The sequence below is a fragment of the Vicugna pacos genome, chromosome 5 (assembly GCF_048564905.1).
Source record: "Vicugna pacos chromosome 5, VicPac4, whole genome shotgun sequence".
In the NCBI taxonomy this organism is placed as follows: Eukaryota; Metazoa; Chordata; class Mammalia; order Artiodactyla; family Camelidae; genus Vicugna; species Vicugna pacos.
Genome location: NC_132991.1, coordinates 87,058,522 through 87,081,564, shown reverse-complemented (window position 1 = coordinate 87,081,564; position 23,043 = coordinate 87,058,522). Strand labels below are relative to the sequence as shown.

General features: G+C 38.6%; 1 protein-coding gene across 1 annotated transcript in view; it reads left to right on the top strand.

The window, feature by feature from the left end:
* Positions 1-23,043, top strand: part of SPHKAP (SPHK1 interactor, AKAP domain containing) — a 136,370-nt gene that overhangs the window by 91,202 nt on the left and 22,125 nt on the right. The window contains exons 4-7 of the mRNA XM_006207964.4: positions 668-727; positions 2,572-2,706; positions 9,478-9,733; positions 10,874-14,639. Of these exons, the coding sequence (XP_006208026.3) occupies positions 668-727; positions 2,572-2,706; positions 9,478-9,733; positions 10,874-14,639 (4,217 nt within the window). The remainder of the gene's footprint in view (positions 1-667; positions 728-2,571; positions 2,707-9,477; positions 9,734-10,873; positions 14,640-23,043) is intronic.

Here is a 23,043-nt window from a genome sequence, read left to right as displayed (position 1 = left end):
TTCCCCATCCCCATCTGAATGACCGTAGCAGATTCTTTTCTTTTTTTTTTTTAACCTATGTGATGTATTATATTGTTGCTCTGAACTGTTATATAATACTGGGACTATTATCTTTGTACTCTTATTTATTAAAACATTTATTTAAGATAGCTAAAAATGAGGCAAACTCTGCAAGATTATATACATTAAAATTAACTCAAACAATGAGACAAAGAGAAATCCATTTATCATAGATGATATGAAAAGTGGGTGGCGAAAGGGAGCAGAAAATGAGAGGAAAGAGGGAAACTGCAAGAAGTGTTTGTTGCAGTTATAAACAGAGGTTGAGAGTATTACAAGTCTTTTTCTTATTTCATGAGATTCAACAAGGCTTTATAAACCTGAAAATTTTGTTGGGACTGTTAACACTGGCTCTCATATAGAGAGGCTTTGTTTTGTTTGTCCTGCCATGAGGCAGAGGGTATTTGGTGGGTTCAGTGGCTATTATGAATAGGATGTTGTAGATTTTTACAGAAGCCCAAAGGTAAGATGGCTGTTTCTGTGCCAGATCAACTACACAAAATGTGTACAACTCTCAAGTCCTTTGTCCCAAACTAGTATCTGCTTTCCTCAAAAAGGCCACCAGATTTCTCACTTGATTGATGATGATACCTGCCCTCTTTCCCAGGTCTGCTTTGTGAACCTGGATGTAAACAAGGATGCGTGCAGCACGGAGCACCTACAGCAGGTAACACTGAGAACTGAGCTCTCCAGGAGCTCACGTCTAGGGCTAGCTGTATTGATGAGAGAACCAACCTGATTTCACTGTAAATGATGCTCATTTTGTAGGAGACTCTTTAATTAGAAGGTTTCATCATAGCCCATCCTGTCTGCAATGACTTTTCCGAGGTTTTTACAAAACTTGATACCGGTCAGCCCCATCCTCTGGCTATGAGGTTTGCTTCTTCCTGCTACTTTCATCAAATGTTTTCCATCTAACTTCGGTTTCCCAGCCCTACGGTCACCTGGGATCCAAACTTTTTGCATTCTGCAACAGCTAAATTTTCCAAGCTCATCCAAGGTTGCAAGGATCCTGTTGTAAATCCTTGGCAATACGTAAACACTTGAAGATCTACTCAGTCCTTTGAAACCAGAGGCTGTGGGTACAGTGGGAAGAAATAATTGGTGTGCTACGATTATCATTTCATGCCCTCAGATGAAGATGGTTTGATTTCACTGTTTGGTGTAGCACTGTTTAATGTTTAATGTATAATAGCACACCATATGCAGCTTGATTGTCATACAGTACAGGAGACCTGAAATTACTCACTCCTATAATGTTTTTTTCTTGATAATGCTGCACCTGAAGCTTCTCAAACTCAATTGCCCATGCAGATTATTTATTATAGATTTCCACTGAACTCCAAATATCACTTACCTGTGCAGTACGGCGAGATATTCAAAGGAAATTGTACACATAATTTCATTTGATGGAATTACGGTGCAGAGGCCATTAAAGAGAGAGAGGAAGGAAGAAAGCAAGTTGGCATCTTAAGAACTGTGTGTTTCCTTCAAATCTTATGACATAGAAAAGATGCCCTATAACTTAACAGCATTTTTTCCTACTCTTATCTCTTCGATTAATGTGATTTCCATGGAAACAAAAATGTTTCCATGGTAATCTTTTGAACAGCTATTACAGTATTTAAATATGCAAATAGATGACATTTTAATTTTTAAATATATGTGAAATGGACACGTAGTAATATTATAAAAATTACATTTTTAGAGTAAAATGCATATGTAAATATGTAGTTCTAACTAATCTGAGTTGTGTATGAATTTCTTAGTATTCTCCACTTGTGTTCTCAGGTTTTGAAATTCTTTTTGTTGAAATGTAAAAAAAAAGTATAGATGTCTACTACAATAAAAAGACTAAAGCAAAAAAAAGCAGTGTTCTTAAAGACTTTATGAGTGATTTGAGACAGTCTCCTGCTTTGCCTAAGGACGTACGTAAGCTGATTTAGCTACATAAAGTTGTTCAGGATACAAATCTTCTCTGGGTCTCAGGCTACTTATGTGTAAAAAGAAAGTAACAGTGGTGCCTAATTCATATAGGGGTGTTGTAGGAATTGAATGTAGTGATGTAACATATGTACAGTCCTGGATATGGTGACTTATATTGCAGAAAAAGCAATGCTAGTGATTTATTTTATTATTGATGTTATTATAGGTTTTATTAGAACATATGATTATGAGTCAATGAGTCTCTTATCCAAGGACTTAAAAGGAAAAAGCATTCCCAAACTATTATGTATTCCTCTGGTGTCACAATAACATTAAGTGTTTACTTTGGGAAACTTAGGACTGAAAAATGTTTAAATCTTTATGCTTGGGAAATTTTCTGTTCCAATCTAAACCTTTATGCTTCAACTTTACACAATCTCACCTAGTAACAATCTTAGTAGACTAAGTAATCTCTATTATGAGTACTGATATGAATATATTATTTTTGCAAGGAAAGTAGTTTTGGGGTAGTATTTTGGAAGTGAAAATAAATCATCTAAACTAATAAAGATCCTTGTCCTACAGAAACTGGTCAACGTTTCACCAGATCTTCCAAAACTTATCAGCTCCATGAATGTTCAACAGCCAAAAGAGAATGAAATTGTCCTCCTAAGTGGGTTAACATCTGGAAATCTCCAGGCAGATTTTGAAGTTTCACAGGTAAGTCATACAAGCTCTTGATAAACTATTCACTCGTAATAAGTTACCTGTGGTCAGTTCTTAGCACAAAGCAGTATGAGGCTCCCATAGATGCTATATATAAATTCCCATAGCTTAAGAACTTAAAAGTGTTTGTATTCAAGAATAGGCTTTTCTTGTTTTTTTCCTAAATATGGCCCCTCATAGTTTGACACAGTTTCCCTTACATCAACTCCTAACATGTATTATCTTCTCAAGTTTATGGTGCTAAGTTATGCTTAAACTCAAGTGGACACACTAGGCATTGGTTGGTTCACTTGGCTTTCTACAAATCTCCTGGGTAATGAAAAATAGAATTGCCTTCTATTTCAGGAATAATAGCAACATTCTAATTCATACCATGTGGATCCAGAAGTGCATAATTTCTTCTTTCTGGATGTTATTTATTTCCTGGGATATACCAAACCAGCCAAGCTAATAAATACAGGATAGCAGTCCCAAAGATGTAAATGGAGTTTTCTAAGCCCAAAAATGAAATCCCCAGAAGAAAAGACTGTTACTAAAAATAAAGTAGGAATTAAAATACTATTAACATTCAGCCTACTAATGTTCATTATTAGATAAATCATTATAACATTGAAGAAAGCTTTCAAATTTAAATTATTTAACCAATTTACAGAAAAATACATAAAAGATCTCTAAAGATACACTCTGTAAAAGACGGCAAAGTTTTTCAAGTAAGATATGTTGGTAGTGACAGCTACAGATAAAAATACTGAGCATTTGTTTTCTTCCAAATTGTTCTTCCTTGAGTTTTAATTTTGCTGGAAAGTTTTTAAATCTTCTTTTATTCTTTAATCCGTCACAATATCAAAAACTTCAGAGGCCCACCCACTACTTCTTGCTGTACTCGAGATGCTTAGTGAAAATCTACACAGAGTTCATTACAATTTGCTTATCAAGACTAGAACAAAATGCTTCCCAGTCAATCTAACACCTTGTTTCCTTAGGAGGAAAATTAATAGTTTTGAAAGGAGATTACAGAAATGGCTTTAAATGCCCTCTTTATATTAGGCAAAATCATGATAATTAAAAGTAATTTTAAAACCTGAGTTTTAAGAGTATTTCTGCACCAGGACTGTTAGGGTTTATGATGAAATACAACAGAAAATTGGCTTAAGCTCAAAGAGAATGTACTGTCTCATGTCACTAAAAAATGCAGTAGGTAGATTAAATACAGGGACTTAACCAATGTCATCGGGACATGATTTTCTCTGGTGGCCTCTTCCCTGCTTTTTCTCTGTTTATCCGATCGCCAGACAAGCTCTTTCTGCCCAGAGGCAACACCCCTTTGGATTCAAGTAGAGCAAGAAGGAGTGAGTGTCTGTTCCAGGTAGCTCCCAGAAATAGCCTCATGGTGGGCTGCTGGCCCTCATGTGTCACGTCCATTTCTGAATCAATCACTATGGCCTGAGAAATCAGTGTTCCGATTGGCCAGGCCTGAGTCACATGATAACTTCTGGAGGAGGAAATGAATTAGCTCCTTGTGACTCACTTAGACTGTGAGTGGGCCAGAAAATGGCACTTCCCAAGGTATAAGAACCAGAAGAAGGGTGAATGATGTTGGGTCTCAAATGTAACACAGATGTTCACTGGTGTCAGGGAAAGTCGAACTGCCCAGAACTCATTAATGATCATCCATCAAAAACATGTTTAAAATTTTGTGTACATTCCTAGGACCTGTCAAGAATTGCCAGTAAGCTACAACATTCTTAAATATTTCACACTTCTCTATTCCAAGAGCCCTCACCACTTTCTCTGCATCTCTTCACCCTTCTGCAGTCTCCCAAAGGACTACATCATTTTGGAGGTACACAGCTCATACGTTTTAAAAGGTCAACAGTGTTGGAGCATCATGCCAATGCTGAATCCATCTTAGTCAACCATAGCCAGTACCTACTTGTTAGGGGTATTCCAAGTTTGACCACCATGCCCCATGAAAGTTCGTTACCCGTTAATCCATAAGTAAGGATGAAGATATTGGCAGAGGCAGCTTGAGCTGGCTTAATGGGGGAAGTCTAAATCCATCCCGAGGGCACAGCTCATGTTCCCACTGATCCAGAGAAGAAGGGAATCAGCAGACCACCTGGTGCCCTTGATCCAGGAAATGACAATACCAAAGAAGAATGCGGTGGTCAGCCTAAAATTTTCACTAGTCTGGATAAAGTTCTTCTAACTTTAATTTCTTTTTCCATAAAATGGAAATTTAAAAATAAACATGTTTCCTCTAGTCTCAAAGACTAGTCAGAGTGATAAAACGGAAAAATACGGAAAGCACCTTGAGAAGTACAAAGGACTATTTAAATGCAAAGTGTTTTATTTTCTTTCTATATTCAAAAAAAAAAACACGAAGGAAGGTGAAGTAGAAAGAAAATGTTATTTAAAGTATAGTAAGTTATCATTGGTGGAGTACTGAGAGCACCAGGAGTAATCATCCATCTACAAACTGGCTACGCTCCTTTGAGCAAGAAAAACACAATGTTGCTGCTAGGATGATGTAGAGAGCGCCTTTTGTGCTTCCTGAGGAGTTTTGTGATCTGTGAGCAGTTTTCTCTTTGTTTATTCATGTCTTTGTCTTGTTTACCTCAGCAAATAACAGCTCTACTGCTTTCTTGCACTGCTACATTGTTTTACAATTAAGTTACACGTTGGGTGAAATGTTAAGAAAATACTCATAACATCCCTCATTCATTCCTGTGTTCACTCTTTCAACAAATATTTATTCTGCACCAGATGCTGAGGTGATGGTGGTAAATAAGTCAGACACCTTGCTTTCATGGAGCTACTTACTTACAGTCTGGTATTCTCTGGAACTTTCTTTCTGTGAATATTATACACACACACACAACTACCCACGCATATGCGTCTCAAAAGACTAATGAATGCATTCAAGTGAGCAGCAAGTGAGGAGGCAACAGAGTAATTCCCTTTCTCTTCCCCAGATCATCCTTAGTAGAGTCTTAGGCTAAGACTCTAAAAAACTCTTAAGAAAAATAATCATTATGACAGCCAACAGTCAAGTAAAATACCACATGGAAAATACAAGTAAAATTAGGTATTTTCCTACAAAAAGACATTTTTCTGAGATGCTGATTACGTCCAATAAGATCTGTGGCTGTTCTTTCTCTGAGACAAAGACATAATAGAACCGAGGGCCCAGGTGCAACCCACCATCCTTTCACACAGCACATGCATGCTGGATCTTTGTTGGTTGCACCAGGAGGCCATGAGGAAAATTGGAAAGGACACAGGTCTTGGAATCCAGCAGTCCTGGACTGCAATGCTGGCTCTTCCTCTTTATATTTATGTGACCTTGAAAGAACCACTTAGCCTTTTTGTGCCTCTGATTTCTTATCCGTAACAGATCAGTAGCACTAGCAACCTCACTGAAAATTGTTTGCATTGGAAGTAGTAAGATATGCAAAGCACTGAATAGACTACCGTAAAAATTACATGATAATATCTGCCATTATTTTACAGGCTGTGCTGTTTGCCATCACTTACCTAAGACTCCCAGGATGCTTACTTACTTTCAGGAAGATTGTTAAGAAAATACATTTTCTTCCTAAGAGTACCTGTGTAACATTGCACATCTAGTAGCATCCTTTCCCTGTCTGTCTTGAAGTATTACGTAACTGCTCATACCATTTTGTTAATACTTCTTTTGATTCTTACCCCCATTTCACCTTATGTTATATATATGTTTAATCTAAATGATATGAAATGACCAACATGCAGTTATTTTGATCTGCAAATCTGGCAAGGTCATATGGTTCGACTCTATTTTTATTTTTATTCATGTCTGATCTGCTGGGAGTACCTTGTGTCCCATCCTCCAGGGTAATTATTTGATTCATGTCTGCACCTCCCAGCATCCATTGCCTATAATAGGCATTCAGAAAGTATCTGATAAATTTCACTTTCATGTATTATGTCTGAATTCGGTAGAAAGAAAATTACTCAAGCAGCTGATTGTTTCTTTATAGCAATGGGTCCTCACCACTGGGGGGATCACAGACCCTTTGTGGATTTCATAAAAGCTATAGATCAGTTCTTCTCAAATGTTAATGCCTGTAGGAATCACCAAAAGATTCCTTGAAAATGCATTTTCTGATCTAGTAAATGTGGGGTGGGGCCTGACATTATACATTTCTAACAAGCCCCTATGTGATGCTGAGGCTGCTAGTACACACCCCCACTTTGAAGAGGAAGGTCACAGACCACCTTCCTTGAGAAACAGACCTAACCACATATGCACATAGGTAAATTCTATTTCTGAGCCTGCTAGGGATCCCTGGGTTCCCAGGAGAATGACTGAATTTTTCATTTCATAATCATCTGTCCTAGTGGGGAGGGATTTAGCTCAGTGGTAGAGTGCATGCTTAGCATGCAGGAGGTCCTGAGTTCAATCCCCAGTATCTCTATTAAATAAAAAAAGATGAAAAAAAAAAAGAAAATCATCTGTCCTAGAATTATTCTAATTATAATATTCAATCGAAGAGATAGATAAATGATATTTATGTAAGAAAAGCATACACTACTTTCAGAAATATAATATGGATGTCTCTGTGTATTACTCTTCTGCATACACACATACTCACCACTCACACACACATGCATTCAGACTCAAGGATTCTGAAATGGCAAGTTAACTAGAATTAGACCTAATTAACCCCACCCACAGATAAACATATTTAAATAATTTCCTTTATAAGTTGAACATTTAGACATAACGTATTTTTCCAAACGTTTCAAATTCCACTTTAAGTTTATTTAGCTTCTCCCTGCCTACTAACTTTTGTTTCCATTCAAAGAATTTTCTCCTAAAAATTACTATAAATCAGTATATTGTTCCTTTTAAAAAAATTAAAACCCCAGTGTACAAGACATGTTTGTGATTTACTAGTAATCTATGCACAGACAATTGAACTTTTTTATTACTAGTTTATTGACTATCACTATGAATAGTGCAAATGTGTAGTGGAGAATGGGGAGATTGTCTGTAACCTTAGAACTGAACAGAATTAACAGGTCTCAGTGGAATGTGATCTAATGATCTGAGCCTCCTTCACTGCTGTCCCCATCCACCCGTCTTTTAAAAGAATTCTTCTACTTCCAGTGGATTTTTTAAAATCTCGTTTTGGCTGCTTCTTCAAATGAGCAATACAAATTATAAACTATAATTGTAGTCGATAGAACACTTGTTATCCATCTGAAATACTGGCAGAAGTTCTACTGAGTAGCATCAAGGCAGAAAAAGATATTGGTCTGAGAACATGGGACTCAATTTAATCAAGAGGAGTGCCCAAGACAGCCTTACATCCCCCTCAGCCTGATGAAACGTTATACAGCCTTCTTCCTGACTCTAGCCCTGGACCTCTCTTTTCTCAGAACATTTACTCTAGAAAACTTATCATTATAAATTATTGCTCTGCCCTATTGAGATGTAAATTATCTTAAAAGCCTTTTGATACTTTTACAACCCAAAAATGTCTTTCTCAAGGACCTACCTAGGAACCATCTCCTTGAAATGTAATCATCAAAGAAGTTAATTCCTCTGTCTCTGGAAGGATAGGAGCCTAACTTCTGTGGGCACTTTGCTCCAATTTGCAAAACTACCTCCAATTCTGAAGATATAAGAAAGTTTATTTTTTTCTAACTTGAAAAGATACATACACCCCAGTATTCATAGCAGCACTATTTACAATAGCCAGGAAATGGAAACAACCTAAATATCCATCAACAGATGGCTGGATAAAGACATTATACACACACACACACACACAAACACACACACACAGGAATACTACTCAGCCATAAAAAAGAATAAAATAATGCCATTTGCAGCAACATGGATGGACCTGGAGATTGTTATACTAAGTGAAGTAAGCCAGAAAGTGAAAGAAAAATACCATATGATATCTCTTACATGTGGAATCTAAAAAAAAAGACACAAATTAACTTATTTATAAAACAAGAAGAGATTCACAGACATAGATAACAAATTTATGGTTACTGGGGGGAAAAGGGTTGGGAAGGGATAAATTGGGAGTTCGAAATTTGTAGATACTAACTATATACATAAAATAGATACACAATAAGTTTCTTCTGTATAGCACAGAAAATTATATTCAGTGTCTTGTAGTAACTTGTAGTATATGCATACATATACATACAAATTTATGTATGTATATGTATGCTCTACACCAGAAATTGATTCAACATTGTAAACTGACTATATACACTTCAACTAAAAAATAAATAATAACTCATTCTGAAATTTTAAAAAAAAAGAAAAAAAGTTTACTTTTCCTTAGCAAACACAGATGGACTTCAATCCCCCTATACCAGCTCTTAAAAACCCTATTGCCTTTTGTTTCAGTGGAGTTGTGGTCCAACTCAGTTCTGGCCTCTCTCTCGTATTTGAATAAGGTCTTCTGTGCCCACTAAACTTTGCCCAGTGAAATTTTTGCCTTGACAGAAAAGAACAAAAATATGTGATTCAACTGGCCTACTTTCCACTAAGTCAAACTTTCTCCTAGGTACCCTGTGTTCCCAAACAACATTTGAATTTTTTTCAAGCAGTTCATCAATATAAGCCCAGAAGATATTCCAATTATTTTAAAGATCCCCACTCCTTCTAACAGGAGTGATTGATTGAAGAAGAAAGATCAGAGGCAGTGGTTTTGTATTTTCTCTTTTAATAATGCCTTTTTCTCTGTCTACTGTTAGTGTCCTTGGCTGTCAGATATCTGCCTGGTCCAGTGTGCAAGAGGGAATAGACCAAACAGTACCAATTGCATCATCTTTGAAATCAACAAATTTTTGATTGGTCTGGAGCTGGTACAGGAGCGGCAGCTCCACCTGGATACAAACATCTTAAAAGTGGAGGATGACACAAACTGTTCCTTGTCTTCAATTGAAGAAGACTTTCTCACTGCATCTGAGCACTTGGAGGAGGAAAGCGAGGTGGAGGAGTATAGGAACGGTGAGAACATTCCAGTAAAACAAATGTGCATCCTGAAATTAGTCACCCTGTAATAATGTCTGGGTGGAATTCCAGAAAAGTTTCAGGCCACGTCAGTTTGGCTGACACATCACAATCTTCGCTTACTGAGTTTAAAGAGGGAGAGAGGATAAGAAAACACTCGTGAAGATGCTGACTGATGCACTTCAACAGATTTAATGGTTAGACGGCCCCACTCTCCCTAAAGATGCCTTAGGGATACTGAAGGAAATCTATGTGTTTGAAAACAAAATCCTCTGCTTGCCAAGAGACGGAGACTATCACTTGGAAGAAAGTTAACTTCCCTAGGTTCCACTAAGGACATCTATTAGTTGAAGCTGAGTTAAACTGGCCTGAATCCTAGCACTGCCTCTATAAAGGTTGCAACGTGGGGCCCGTTATCTCGTCTTTCTGAGCCCCAGTTTCCTTATCCACAATTTGCGAGTATAATAGTGCCCTTAAAACTGTAATAAACGTTATAGTTCACTAGATATATATATACACATATGTATATTTGTTATATTTGACCATATATATATTTTATATTTAACTATTATTATTGTGAAGATGGAAGAAAATAACCCAGCAAAGTGCTTACCGTCCATTTATTTATTCTTTCTTTTGATTCATTAATAAAGCTCAGTGAACAATGGGTTTCTTGTCCCCACAGAAGGGATACCCCAGATGCTGTTGTCACAGTCCTTGGGGCAAGTCCTATGCCAACTTCAGAGTAAATCTTTCAACAAGGCCCGCTGTTTGGGTTGCCTAAACATCGTCCTTCCTTCCTCTGTACCCACTGGGAAGCTACAAGACACAATTGTCTGGGTTACTTTCTTTCTGAAGCAGGGTGACCAGCCCTCAGCTCCCAAAGGCTTTCCCCAACTCTGGTGTTCCCATTGGTATCCCACATTGAAAGCCATTTTGTTGAGCTGGCGGTCCACAATTAAACTCCAAATCTTTTTCAGATTCATTTTCTTTGAGGAAACACTCAAAACGTTATTTTCCAAAAAAAGAAAACAGTACGCGATGCTTTCAGGCATTTTTAGAAAGTGAATGTTATTTTCTACTCCTGGGAACTTGCCATCTAAAAAGTAATAGTGGCCCTCATTTTCTCTTCACTAGGTTATGAAAATATAAATGTCTCAGCCAACGTTTTAGAAAATAAAAAGGAAGCCACTCAGGAGGGATGGAATTACAACAAGAAAATGTTACTTTCTACTTTGGAAGACAAATGCATTAGTAAATGCCATACACCACTGATTAAAGCAGAAGGATCTCTGGGGAAGGTAGCAGAAGATGTAACTCTGCAGAGTCTAGGTCCCTCAGCCAAGCCATTAGCATGGAAAGGGGAAGCTGTCGCAAATGCAAGGCCAACCACAAATTATTATTATTCGGAAAATTTTAAAGGTCAAGAGGAAAAATCACGGGCACTATATATTCCAGGCAATGCTTACTTCTCAAGGATGGTTCAGAAAGATGGACCTTCTTCGTGTGGTACTTTCTCTGAATGCGACAGCGACTTCGATCCAGGAGACCACGAGGATGGCACAAACTCTCTTCTTCCCAGACGAGATGAGGAAGCCACAACTGGCGAGTATGCTACAAATTTAGCAGAATCTGTTCTGCAAGATGCGTTTATTCGATTATCTCAGTCTCAGCCTGCCCTACCCCAGGAATCTGCAGTCAGTGCTTCCATAGGAAGTGCTCTGTGCCCCCGTGGCTGTTCCACGAAAGATACTATGGTCCCTCAGTCATGGAATGAGCTCCCCAAAATCGTCGTTGTTCAGAGTCCAGATGGTGGTGATGCTGGCCCTGAGCCAAGTATCTCCTCGTGGCCCGAGACAGATGTCTCATTTGAAACTTCAGGTGTCCTCTTTGGAGAGAAATCCAGCAGACACCCCCAGAGTGCTCTAGAAGTGGCATTAGCCTGTGCGGCCACTGTGATTGGAACCATTTCCAGTCCACAGGCCACAGAAAGACTGAAAATGGAGCAAGAATCCCTGGCTTCAAACTTCCCTCTGGGAGGCAATGAACCAGTCCAAACTCAAACATCCCAGGTACTCAAGGAACCCTCCATCAGTGAATACTCATTTCTGTCTGCTCTATGTGGCATGACTCAGGTGGCGGGTGCCATTGCTGTCTGTGGCCTGGGAGAACCTGGAGAGGTGAAGTGTCCTGTGGCTTCAGGTGGCCTCCTGTCTGCAGCTGAATCTTCTACAGCAATCCCCCCACTCTGTGGTTTAGTGGCAGGGAAAAGCGTGGAGCTGGGGAGTGAAGCCATTGCAGAGGCACTGCTCAAGGAGGCCACTCTGATCTTAACAAGGCCACGTACCTACAGCAGCATGGGCGACCTCATGGAATCAATGAACAGGAGAATCACAGAAAATGTTTCCAAGCCTCAGACCTTGTGCTCAGAAAATGCCCTTGGGAATGAACTAGCACAGACCCTGTCCAATGTTATCCTGAAACATTCCATTGATGAAATTCACCAGAAAAATAAAATAATCGACCCCAAGGATGGCAGGCACGCATCTGAAACCCTGGACGCTTTAATGGAAAGTACGAATCAACTGCTCTTCAATGTGATATGCTTCACATTCAAGAAGATGAGCCACATTGTAAGGTTTGGTGAATGTCCCACCGTTCTTTCTAAGGAGACCATCAAATGGAGGGAAACAGAATTAGACTTCCAGCCAACTGATCAGGTCGCTAGTCAAGTATGGACAAAAGCCGCTGAGTGCCCCAGCGGCCATCGGCTTAGCAATCCTCATGGCACGTGTCTTGTTATCAATGATCTTGTAGACGATGTGCCCCCGAAGCAAGACAGCAAGGGCCCAGAGAAGCCAGGCCTCTTCCAGAACCCCACACTGCAATCTGAATTGACCTGTAGTCCCAGAGTGTCTGCTGAAACATCCCCCAAAGAAATACATCTGAAAGGAACAGTGGATGAGGATATAAAAAACCCTCATCAACCATCCAGTCGCAACGAGAATGAGTGCAGAGTCCCTTTGGAGGGAGAAATGACACCAACAGTTGGCAAGGGCAGCAGCCGTTCCCAGGATGCCGAGGACAGTGTCACTCCAAATGCTGGAGAAAAATACAATTGTGCCTCACCTCTAAACAATGACGTTCAAGTTAACCCGTCTTTGTTAGGGAAGGATTTGCTGCTTCCTGCTCAGTCCACGCTGCAGGCAAAACACGCAGACATACACTGCATCGCAGACTTTGCAGAAGAACTAGCAGAGACGATCGTCTCCATGGCAACGGAAATCGCGGCGATTTGCCTTGACAACTCCAATGGAAAACAACCCTGGTTCTGCGCGTGGAAAAGAGGGAATGAGTTTCTTGTTACCCCGAACCTATCCTGCCGATCCTTGAAGAGGAAGAAGGAGACCCAGGCCGGTGGGGGCACCGTGAGGAAACACAAGCCCCCGCGGCTCAGCGAGATCAAGAGGAAAACAGATGAGCACCCGGAGCTTAAGGAGAAGCTGATGAACAGGGTTGTGGACGAGTCAGTGAACCTTGAAGACATCCCAGATTCTGTCAGTACTTTTGCAAACGAAGTGGCAGCCAAGATCATGAGCCTCACAGAGGTCTCCGTGGTGGACGGCGGCTGGCAAGCCCAGAACTGCTCCCGGAGTCGATTACTCAGTGGAGACAGGTGGAGCCGGCTGAAGGCCTCCAGCTGCGAAAGCATTCCGGAGGAGGACTCCGCCGCCAGGGCGTGTGTGCGCGGCCTGGGCTTAACGGGCGCCCCGAGTCAGCCGGGCAGCAGGGCCAGCTCCGTCTCCAAGCAGTCCAGCTGTGAGAGCATCACCGATGAGTTTTCCAGGTTCATGGTGAGCCAGATGGAAAATGAAGGACGAGGGTTCGAGTTACTGCTGGATTACTACGCAGGCAAGAACGCCAGCAGCATTCTGACCTCAGCGGTGCAACAAGCCTGCCGCAAAAATGACCACCTCAGTGTGCGGTCAAGCTGTGCCTCTAAGCAGTCCAGCACGGAGAGCATCACCGAGGAGTTCTACAGGTACATGCTGCGGGACATCGAACGAGAGAGCAGAGAGGGCGCTTCCTCCAGACGAAGCAGCCAGGACTGGGCCACGGGCTTGCTGTCGCCTTCTCTGCGATCCCCGCTGTGTTACAGACAGTCGTCCATGCCCGATGGCAGATCCCTGGGCGCCAGGCTGACGGTGAACGTGCCCGTCAAAGCCAACTCCTTAGATGGCTTTGCTCAAAGGGGCCAGCACGATTTCCTCAGCGTCCAGCGGACCAGTAGCGCTTCCTCAACAGGTCTCTACAAATCTGACTCCTGCTTGTATCGGAGAGGTGGGGCGGACCAGATCACAAACATGCTAATTCACGAGACGTGGGCAAACTCAATCGAAGCCCTCATGCGGAAGAACAGAATTATAGCGGACGACGTCCTGGCAGCGGAGGCCGAACCGGCTTCTGGAGTCTCTCCCTCGCAAGCGGAGAAGTGTGCGAACAAATCAGCTTCGAGCAGAGTGCAAAGTGGGCCAGCCCTTCGTGTTCAGGAGTCCGTTGATTACCCGAGGAAAAATTCTATTTCTGAAAGCAAACATACCCCAGTGTTGTCTACAAGCAAAGCTGCTCCTCTTACAAGCCAAAACAGTTTAGATTCTAAAAAGGAAACTTCCTCGTGCCGTGATGCTCTCTCTCTAGGCCACACCAGGAGGTCACTTTGCTCAAGGGAAGTGCCTTTAATTCAGATTGAAACAGATCAGAGAGAAGATTGTGTTGGAGAATCCCAACAGGTCCTTTTTGAAAGCAGCCCCCTAGAGGAAGCAGCAGAGAGTGCGAAGGAGGAAAAACTCCCAGATGTGGTGAGGGGCGGAGACACTGCTGTCAGTTCCTGCCAAATCCCTAGGTGAGTGAACGATCTTTTAGGTGGGACAAGGGCCCTGGGACTGGAATTTGCATCTTAGTATTTATTCTAAATCTTAGTGACCTGTTGATGCAAAACCGCATTCCTGAGACAGTAAATGACCTCCCAGGGTTAACATGCACTTACAATGGAAAGATGGAAGTAGTTTTTTTTTTATTTTTTAAATTTCTAAAACATGTTAAATTTATGTATATAACAGAAGAAAAGAAGTGTAGTTCTCCCTATTAAAATCAACCCCCCATAGTATGCTACCTTTTGAAACTAACTCATGGCGATTTTCAAGCAAAAAAACAAACAAAAAACAATCAACTTGTCCATTTGAAAAAAGACAATTTAAATAAATTTTAATATTGGACTCTGACACTAAATATTTTGATATCCTTTCTCTCTTGGGTCTCTCCTTTCAAGTTTTTCTTTCTTGTCTTGTTCTAAAGAGCTTTGCAAGAATACTATGTCCCACAAGAACTGGCCCTTTAGGTGCACGGTATAAACACAAAAGCAGAAGTGCAAAACGACCCTGGAATGTTGTTATTTCAATAGTTCTTTTCCAGAAAATTGTGATGTAGATGTAAGCGCGTTTTGAATTTGAGGCAAGATAATTTATATCTCCAGGCTGCTTAAAGAAGTGTCAGTTCCTTTTACAACTCCCGTCTTCTGTAGCATATTCACAGAATTCTTGAATATGAGACCATTGTATCATTTAAGAAACTTTTGGTCTATAGTTACAGTTTGAAAAACACAGAAGAAAATGAAGACAAAAATTAATCTACTGGCCTTGGAAAACATAAATTGAGAAATAGCCTGTGTAGTCTTTTTAGAGACATACACCAACTGAACAAAAAGCCTGTGGTTTTTAAATGTTTAACCTCAATTAACAAGTTGAACACAGTTTACTAAATTTCACCAGCTCTCGAAAGCTTCCAATACCTCCCCATCCCCATCAGGGAAGCAAAAGGGTTCCATCTTCAGTTGCTCATGCCCCCCCCCACCACTATAAAGCATCATTACAAGGTATGGGTGGTGGATGGTCCAGGTACACTAGAGTATTTCCTTTCTAGCTACTTAGTGCTAAGAACGTAGCTTTCCAACTGGATTAAATCTTAGAAAAATGCAGGAGGAAGAAAGGATGAAAACATACAAGCAAAAGACCATGAACTTAAACCAAATGAAGCTCATTAAGACACATTCTTTTATATCAGTAATTCTCCAGCTATAGACAATACTTATGAAAGTCTTAAAGGAGTACCATACCTCACATTAGCATTCACCACCTCCAGGAAATTTGTAGCATTACCAATTTTTAAATGTGATTAAAAAGTTGAAGAAACAAGAGGGTCGTTTTTTTGACTCTGTAATATATTGTAATGATTAAATGAGTTAATAGAAATAACATACTTAGACAAATGCCCAAAATGGAAACAGACTCACAGGCATAGAAAACAAGCTTATGGTTACCAAAGGTGGAAGGGGAGAAGAGAGGGATAAATTAGGAGTTTAGGATTAACAGATACACACTACTGTATATAAAACAGATAAGCAACAAGTTTCTACTGTACAGCACAGGGAACTATATTGAATATCTTATAGTAACCTATAATGAAAAAGAATATGAAAATGAATATATGTGTATATACACATGTATGACTGAACTATTATGCTACACACCAGAAATTGACACAGCATTGTAAACTGACTATACTTCAATTTTTAAAAAGTCAAAAAAAAGTTGAAGAAATAAAATAACCAATATGCAATTCTTTAGAATTAACCTAAGATACACAAAAATAGAACCCTTGTTTTATGTCCCAAGTGTCTGACTTAGAGTTTCCTTGAATACGGAGATCATAAAGCAGTTGAGAATTTTAGTGAAAGCTAACCTAGCTACGGAGCATTCATGAACTAATAGTTCAAAAAGATTCATGGTTGGAGGCTCAAATCAAATCGTGGTTGTCATTGAAGTTAAATAACATTCATTATACATTTTTGAGTTAAATGTCACAAATATTATGCTTAAAATAGGTACAGCTTGGGAACTTCCCCAAAATTGGAAAATTTATATGAATAAAGCCTCTGATTTAGGTTTGTGTCCCCCAACAAACATTTAATGACTCAAATATATATTCTCTCATAATGTGAATTTCTGATTAGATTTTCCAACAATGAAAGAAAAAAGAATGCAGAATCATCAGCCTTGGAAATTCAAGAGCCGAATCTTTTTCCAAAACATAAAGACTAAGTACTGAATATATTTTTCTTTGTGGAGCAATACGAAGAATTGTTACGAAACATGAAACCCACTAAATAACCTTCTAACCATCAGCTTAAGCAAGTTCCCTAATCTCTACCCTTTTACTCACCTATACGGGGGATAATAGCAATAATTACATCATATGGAGATTCTTAAGGTTTAAATAAAGAAACGTATACAAAGCTCTTAACTCAGTGCCTAGCCCATGGCAAGCACTCAATAAATGTTTACTTTATGGTGGTTTTATTGGGGGTTAAGGTGTATGTTTGCCTTTATTCCAGGTGATCTTTTTCCCAAGAGAGACCTGTTATGAATAGTGTGGGAATTTTATTAAAATTGTAGAATTCCCAGGATTTGGAACGGGGTGGGAGGAATGAGTCATATTTAGATTTTATTTTCTAAGCTTAGAGTTGCTATCAGGGGATTTGATATGTCAAAATAGCTAAATATGGGGCTCAATCCCCTGTGAAAGCTTCCTCCTCACTTACATACAAGGGGGTGGGAGTGACACAGGCCCTCCTGATGGTCTGGAAGTGGGGAGATGTCATGTCCTGAGGATATTTCAGGCTATTCTCTGAGGGACATTTTCATAATTATTACTGAAAACTTCATAAAATCTCAACATACTGAAATAAAAATTACTTTCTTACATTTTTTATATGAAACTTCAAAATCTGTTATGGAAGTCAGGCCCAAATACCTATTGTATTTAGGCCACCACATTTGTCCAGATGCCAGAATTATCCCTCAGTTATAAAGAGCTTAAGTGATTTAGGATAGCCCAGGTCTTGACTTCTGGGAGAACATCGTCCTATTAATGGGCAGCAATGTGATCCCTGAGATTATTGAAAAGTGATTAACTTCTGAGATCACAAGATATAAAAACACAAGCTGAGAAGTCTGATCATTCACATGTTGCACTCACTGACCTAGTATAATTTTTAGAATTATATTTTGTTACGTATTTATTTTCATTTGCTTCAAGAAAAAAATTAGTCATCCAACAAATGTTTGCATGCTCCTCTGTGATCCACACTGTCCTTGAGTTGACAAACACAGAAGAAAATGGAAATTCAGTGCCTGTTTCTATGGCTCTTACACAGCAGCAGGAGAGACAGAGAACATGCATGGAAACGCCCTTTGGAAGAAGATTATTGCAGAGTGTGATGAGAGGGAAATGAAAAGAGTAATGTGGGTGGAAGTAACAGATTGGGAGAAGTGGCTAAGATAGGATGTTGGCATTTGAGACGAGACCTAGAGGAAGACAGAAAAGTGTGCCAATGACATGAAGAACTGAATTGAACAACTTGTTTCTCAAGCATTATGGTGTTCTAGCTAGACTGAAAAATTCTCCCACACGAATCACCTAGAAATCCTGGGTTGAATATAATAAACATCCTTTTAAATATAGTGCTGAGCTTAATATCAATAATCATAATAATAATGAAAATCTCAGAGGCCGAAATGAAGGATCTGGAAACAAATGCGGTAAATTAAAACAAATAAAGCTGATTATGCACCTGCTCTTGAGGCATCTGTCAGCCTCAATAACCTACAAGTTCATTTTCTAAAAACTAGAGGAAACCCAGAAATGAGACTGTGTGCCCGTGAATGGTGAAGACTGAAAACTGACACCAGCTTCCATATCCCAAAGAGTTACAACCTCAGCAGAAGTATGAACTTAGGAAAATGGTCCACCCACCAGAAAAGAGACATGATGAGAAAAATGTGTCTTTCAGGGTCAGAGCTCTGGGTCGAAGAAAAAGAAATTTGTACCCACAGCTTGCCTTGAGTAACGTTCGGGGTTCTAATTTGCACCATTTGTGTGGTAGGAAACCACAAGCTGGTAAATTACCTTGAAGAAATCTTAGGGATAACAATACTGTGAGACCTTGGCAAAATAAATCTCTTGATATTTAAGCCCAAGTCTCAAGGAATTTCAACAGATAAAACCCAGCAAATATAGACTTAGAACTTCAAATTTCAAGATACATAAGGAATCAAGGCACTGTAAGCAAGACTCACAAACATCAAATACCAGAGTTACCCCAACAAAGACTGCAGATGCTGGAATAATCAGATATAGAATAAAAAATATTTCAAATATTTGAAAAATTAAGATATATAAAATGGGAGTGAGAAAAAACTACAATCAAAATAGAATGAGGTAGATTTAAAAATTAGTTAATTATTGTAAGAGATAAGTATAGTCATTGAAATTAAAAATCGCTAGATCTAAACATAACTATTTTAAAATGTCATTTAAATCAAAACTTTAATGGCATAGCTGCAGAGACAGCTATAGCAAGTAACTGAAGCTGGACTTGCTCTCCCTCTGCAAATAACTAGGAAAATGGACAAAATAAATGAAACTTTTCAGACATTTTACAACAAGCATCATTTTGAGAAAAGGAAAACGAACATGGTGAGCCTTATAATTGCCCAAATTTCTGCGTGGATTCCCTTTTCAGAAATAGATACAAGAAGGATGAATCTGAGCAGAGCTCAGTGGGCACTCAGTTGAAGATTCAGAGATTGCAGGGCACTGTGCAGAATTAGAACTCCAGAAGTCTGCAGAGGGATTTCCTTGAGTCTGTCACTGAACAGTGAGCCATGCATGTATACGTGAAACCCCTTGAAGCTAGAAAGCTGTAAGATAAACGATTCCACAAGCTCACACAGGACTGGGAGAAGTTTAGTTCCAACCAGCCACAGTGAAGAAACCAGGTTAAACAAATGAAAGATTTAGCAGAGACCCTGAGAAAGAAAGAATTAGGACTAAAGTAGACCTAAAAAATAAAAGTTCATCTAAACTTGCTCCAACAGCACTTGAAAAGAAGCACTGAAAAGGTCAGGCTGAACTGAAACTAATTTAACTTAGAATGAGTCCAGAGCTCTTTAAAGAAAGACAACGAAGTCACTCAGCAATATAAATTTGCAGCTGAACATTCAATCAAAAGATGTTACACATACAAAGAAGTAAAAAAACTGTCACTCATAACTGAGACTATAATAACTCAATATAAATATGTCCAGAAATTACAGATGATGCAATTAACAAACAAGGACTTTAAATAACTTTTATAAATATGTTTCAAAATTGAAAGTACACATGAATATGAAATTTAATGAAAATTAGAAACTTATAAAATAAGACGTACAATAAACCCTTAGCAGAATAAACAAAAAGAAAACCACATCAAGGTACATCATAATCAAATCATTAAAAACCAAATATGAAGAAAAGTAACCCAGAGGAAAAGAAACCTTATATATACTGGAGAACAAAAATAAAAGATGCAGATTTCTCATCAGAAAGAATATAAGCTAAAAAAAAATAATGAAATCTTTATTGTGCTGAAGGAAAAAACTATCAATCTGGTATTCTTTATCTAGTAAAAAATAAAGGCTATTCATCAGTTGGAAGACTCAATATTGTCAAGATGTCAGTTCTTCCCTTTCAAAACCCCAGCAATGTATTTTGTGGATGTTAATAAAATGAGACTAAAGTTTAGAGAGAGAGGCAAAAGACCCAAAATAATCAACACAATATTAAAAGAGAAAAATAAAGTCAGGCTGACACTACCTGACATCAAGATTTACCATTAAGCTTATAGTAATCAACACAGTATGAGATTGGCAAAAGGGTAAACAAATTGATCAATGGACAGACTAGAGAGCCCAGAACTAGAGCCATACAAATATTGTCAACTGAGCTTTGGCACAGTGGAAAACCATACTTTTTTCAACAAACAGTGCTGGAACAACTGGACATCGATGTGCAAAAAAAAAAAAAATCTAAACACAACTCCTACACCCTTGACAAAAATTAACTCAAAATGGATCATAAACCTCAATGCAAAAGGCAAAACAAGAACATGAAAAAACTTGGGTGACCTTGGTTTTGACGATAATTTTTTCAGATACAACACCAAAGATATAAGCCATAGAAATAATTGATAAACTGGACTTCATTAAAATTAAAAACTTCTTCTCTGTGAAGAACACTGTGAAGGGGACCAGAAGACAAGATGCAGACTGGGAAAATATATTCCCAAAAGACATATAGGACAAAGGACTGTTGTCCAAAATTTACAGAAACCTCTTTTTTTTTAATTGTAGTCAATTTATAATGTTGTGTCAATTTCTGGTGTACAGAATAATGTTTCAGTCATACATATACACACATATATTCATTTTCATGTTCTTTTTCATTATAGGTTACTACCAGATATTGAATATAGTTTCCTATGCTATATGGAAGAAACTTACTGTTTATGTATTTTATATATAGTAGTTAGTATCTACCAATCTCAAACTTCCAGTTTATCCCTTCCCACCCTCTTTTCCCCCTGGTAACCATAAGTTTGTTTTCTATGTCTGTGAGTCTCTTTCTGTTTTGTAAATAAGTTTATTTGTCTTTTTCTTTTTAGATTCCACATTATGAGTGATGTCATATGGTATTTTTTTTTTCCTCTCTGGCTTACTTCACTTAGAATGATGATCTCCAGGTCCATCCATGTTGCTGCAAATGACATTATTTTATTGTCTTTTATGGCCGAGTAGAATTCCATTGTATAAATATACCACAACTTCTTTATCCAGTCATCTGTCAATGGACATTTACATTGTTTCCATGTCTTGGCTATTGTAAATGATGTTGCTATGAGCATTGGAGTGCATGTCTCTTTTCAAATTAGGAATAGGATTGCTGGATTATATGGCAAGCTTATATTTAGTTTTTTGAGAAATCTCCATATTGTTTTCCATAGCAGTGGCACTAAACTTCATTTCCACTAGCAGTGTAGGAAGGGTCCCTTTTCTCCACAGCCTCTGTAGCATTTATCATTTGTGGACCTTTTACTGATGGCCATTCTGACTGATGTGAGGTGATACCTCATTGTAGTTTTGATTTCTCTGATAATTAGTAATACTGAGCATTTTTTCATGTGACTATTGGCCATTTATATGTATTCATTGGAGAATTGCTTGTTTAGCACATTTTTGGATTAGGTTGTTTGTTTTTTTTGTTATTAAATTGTATGAGCTGTTTATATATTCTGGAATTTAAGCCCTTGACAGTCATTTGCAAAAATTTTCTCCCATTCCATAAGTTGTCTCTTTGTTTTGCTCATGGTTTCCTTTGCTGTGCAAAAGCATGCACGTTTAATAGGGCCCCATTTGTTTATTTTGGTTTTTATTTCTATTGCCTGGGTAGACTGCCCTAGAAGAACATTGCTAAGATTTATGTCAGAAAATGTTTTGCCTACGTTTTCTTCTAAGAGGTTTATAGTGTCCTGTGTTTTGTTTAAGCCTTTAAGGCATTTTCAGTTTACTTTCAGGTATGGTGTAATGGAATGTCCTAACTTCATTGATTTCCATGCAGCTGTCTAGTTTTTCTAACATCACTTGCTGAAGAGACTGTCTTTCCTTTATTGTATATTCTTGGGTCACTTTGGTATTGTACATTTTATAAATTGTCAAATTCACAAAGAACTCTTAAAACTCAACAGTGAGAAAACAAACAACCCAATTAAATAAATGGGCAAAAGACCTGAACAGACTCCCCATCAAAGAAGACATACAGATGTCAAATAAGTGTGTGAAAAGATGCTCAACCTCATATCTCATTAGGCAATTGCAAATTAAAACAAAGATAAGATACCACTACATACCTATGAGACTGGACAAAATCCAAAACACTAACAACACAGAATGCTGGTCAGAATGTGGAGCAACAGAGACTCATCTTCACTGCTGGCGGAAATGCAAAGATAGTACAGCCTCTGTGGATGGCAGCTGGGGAATTTCTTACAAAAAAAATCATTCTCCAGTCATGTCTTTATGACTGGGTTACTGCATCCTGTTGATTCTTATACTGTGGTTGGTTTTCATCCTTTGATAGCTATGTGAGTTTAAAAAGCTAAAGCTCTAGACTGTTCTTAGAAACAATGAACAGCACAAATATGTAAATTTTCAAATGGTTTTAGCTCTCAGTGAACTCTTACTAGAATAAACTCTGTTTACACCCCCCCCACAAAAAAATCAATTGTGATGATAGTTGCACAACTCTACATTTACTAAAAATCACTGAATTGTACACTTAAAATGGGTGAATTTTATGGCATGTAAATTAAA